The sequence below is a fragment of the Octopus bimaculoides genome, chromosome 23 (assembly GCF_001194135.2).
Source record: "Octopus bimaculoides isolate UCB-OBI-ISO-001 chromosome 23, ASM119413v2, whole genome shotgun sequence".
NCBI lineage: Eukaryota > Metazoa > Mollusca > Cephalopoda > Octopoda > Octopodidae > Octopus > Octopus bimaculoides.
In genome coordinates, this window is record NC_069003.1 from 33356633 (window position 1) to 33359120 (window position 2488).

Sequence of the window (2488 nt, forward strand, 5' to 3'; positions counted from 1 at the left end):
TATATACGACGGGCTTCTTTCAGTTTCCGTCTACCAAATCCACTCACAAGGCTTTGGTCGGCCCGAAGCTATAGTAGAAGACACTTGCCCAAGATGCCACGCAGTGGGACTGAACCCGGGACCATGTAGTTGGTAAGCAAACTACTTACCACACAGCCACTCCTACTATCATTATTAAGGCGAGCTGGCAGAATCATTAGTGTGCCGGGCAAAATGCTTAGTGGCATTTGGTCTGTGTTAGTGATCTGAGTTCAAATTCCACCATGGTTGACTTTGCCTTTCATCCTTTCAGGATCGACAAAATAAGTACCAGTTATGCACTGGTGTCGATATAATCGACTTGCCCCTTACCCTGGAAATTGCTAGCCTTGTGCCAAAAATTTGAAATCATTGTTGTTAAGGCCATAAGCTGGCAGAAATGTCAGCATGCCGGACAAAGTGCTTTGTGGCATTTCTTTGGGGTTTACATGCTGAGTTCAAATTCTGCCAAGCTAAACTTTGCCATTTACAAGGCAGTCATCACTAATAAGTACCCAGTTCATGTTGTGAAATGGTTGGCATTAGGGAGGGCATCCAGCCATAAAAACCATACCAAAGAAGGCGTTGGTGCCGGGGACAGCCCTCCAACCCATCAAACCCATTTATTCCATTTATTATTGAATAATACTGAGTATTGTAAATATTGATTATTAATGAACAGATTCTCATCAATGACCACCTTCCTGTCTCTCTCCTCCATCACCATCGTCAGGTTGTTCTCCAAACCAGTTCAGGTGTAACAGTGGTCAGTGTGTGATGCAATCTCGCAGGTGTAATGGCTACAAGGACTGCAGGGACAACTCAGACGAGGCCCGTTGCTCAGGTAAAGATTTACTCTTCCACCATTACTGTCAACCTTCAAACTTCTACACACACACATAATCAAACACATGCATACACATACATATATATACACACACACACACACATACACACACACATGCATACATACTCACATACACTCACACAGATATGTACAGTTCTCCATTGTTTTCACTTCAGCTGAAAAATGCACTGGACGTCTGTGTAGTTCTGGACAATGTGTGGCACCAGACAGTTTCTGTAATGGTCAGTTTGATTGTGATGACCACAGTGATGAAGAATTTTGTGGTAAGGAATATTTTGGACAATTATTTTGATGTTCTCTCTCTCTCTCTCTCTCTCTCTCTCTCTCTCTCACTCTCTTTCTCTCATCACATCCAGCTTGATGGACAGAAATTTCATGTATTGATGTTGGTGTTATCGTCTTCATCATCATTAACCATCATCATCATTAACCATCATCTTCATCATCATTCCCATCATCACTATCACCATCATGATAGGCAGTTTTTTTTTTTCCAAATCACACGAATCCATACTGGTATGCAATAATAATGTCAGCTGATATCATTGTGTGATAACTATATAAAAGTATTTGATATTATTGTATGATGGCTTGTAAAAACAGGAGATACCAGCATGAAATAACCATATAAAGTAAAGAAATATTAGCATGTGATAACTTCATAAAGACAGGAGATATTAGTGTGTGATAACTTTATGAAGTTATGTGATACCAATATGTGATAATTGTATAAAGTCATGTGATATCTGTATATGATACTAGTATATGGACATGTGATATCAGGGTATGATGGGTGTATAAACCATGTGATATTAGCATGTGATAACTGTACAAAGGCAGATGATATCATCTATTTAACAATAGATGTGTTACTAATTAGCATCTTATATGTAATATCAGCGTGTGGTAACAGCATATGGACACATGATATCAGTGTGTGATGAGTGTAATAAAAACCATGTGATATTAGCATATGATAACTCTACAAAGTAGATGATATCAGCTAAATACAACAGATGTGTTATTAATTAGAACCTTATGCTAATTTGTTATATTTTTCTTTGCTCCTGTTTCTCCAGAATGCAGCTTTCCAAAACGACAATGCAACAATATGTTGTGCATTGATGCAGTAAAGTGGTGCAACAGAGAAGATGACTGTGGCGACAACAGCGATGAACAGATGTGCAGTGAGTGGTTAATTTCTTTAACCTTGTATTTAATTAAATGACCCATTTCAATATTAGATAGTGTGTGGAGGAGGAGGACAACTTTGGTTATGGGGGTCTGTGGTCAAAGATGTTAAGGCTTTGTAGTGTTTGGGGATGTTATTGTGGCTTTTCGCTTTTGATAATCCACTGTAAAAAAAAAGAAATGACATGATGTCATCCCAACCATGACAATCTAGAGTGAATATATTTTGAATACATCTACATTGTATATCAAATGTAAATTGGTATACAATATGTTAATAGTACACACACATTGCAGCCTGGTGTAGCCATCTGGCTCGCCAGTCCTCAGTCCAACCATCCAACCCATGCTAGCATAGAAACCGGACATTAAACGATGATGATGATGATGTGTGTGTGTATATATATATAT

At 38.6% G+C, this 2488-nt stretch overlaps 1 protein-coding gene across 1 annotated transcript in view; it reads left to right on the forward strand.

The window, feature by feature from the left end:
- LOC106875180 (atrial natriuretic peptide-converting enzyme) overlaps positions 1-2488 on the forward strand; it is a 46746-nt gene that overhangs the window by 26969 nt on the left and 17289 nt on the right. The window contains exons 19-21 of the mRNA XM_052975958.1: positions 752-862; positions 1042-1149; positions 1966-2073. Of these exons, the coding sequence (XP_052831918.1) occupies positions 752-862; positions 1042-1149; positions 1966-2073 (327 nt within the window). The remainder of the gene's footprint in view (positions 1-751; positions 863-1041; positions 1150-1965; positions 2074-2488) is intronic.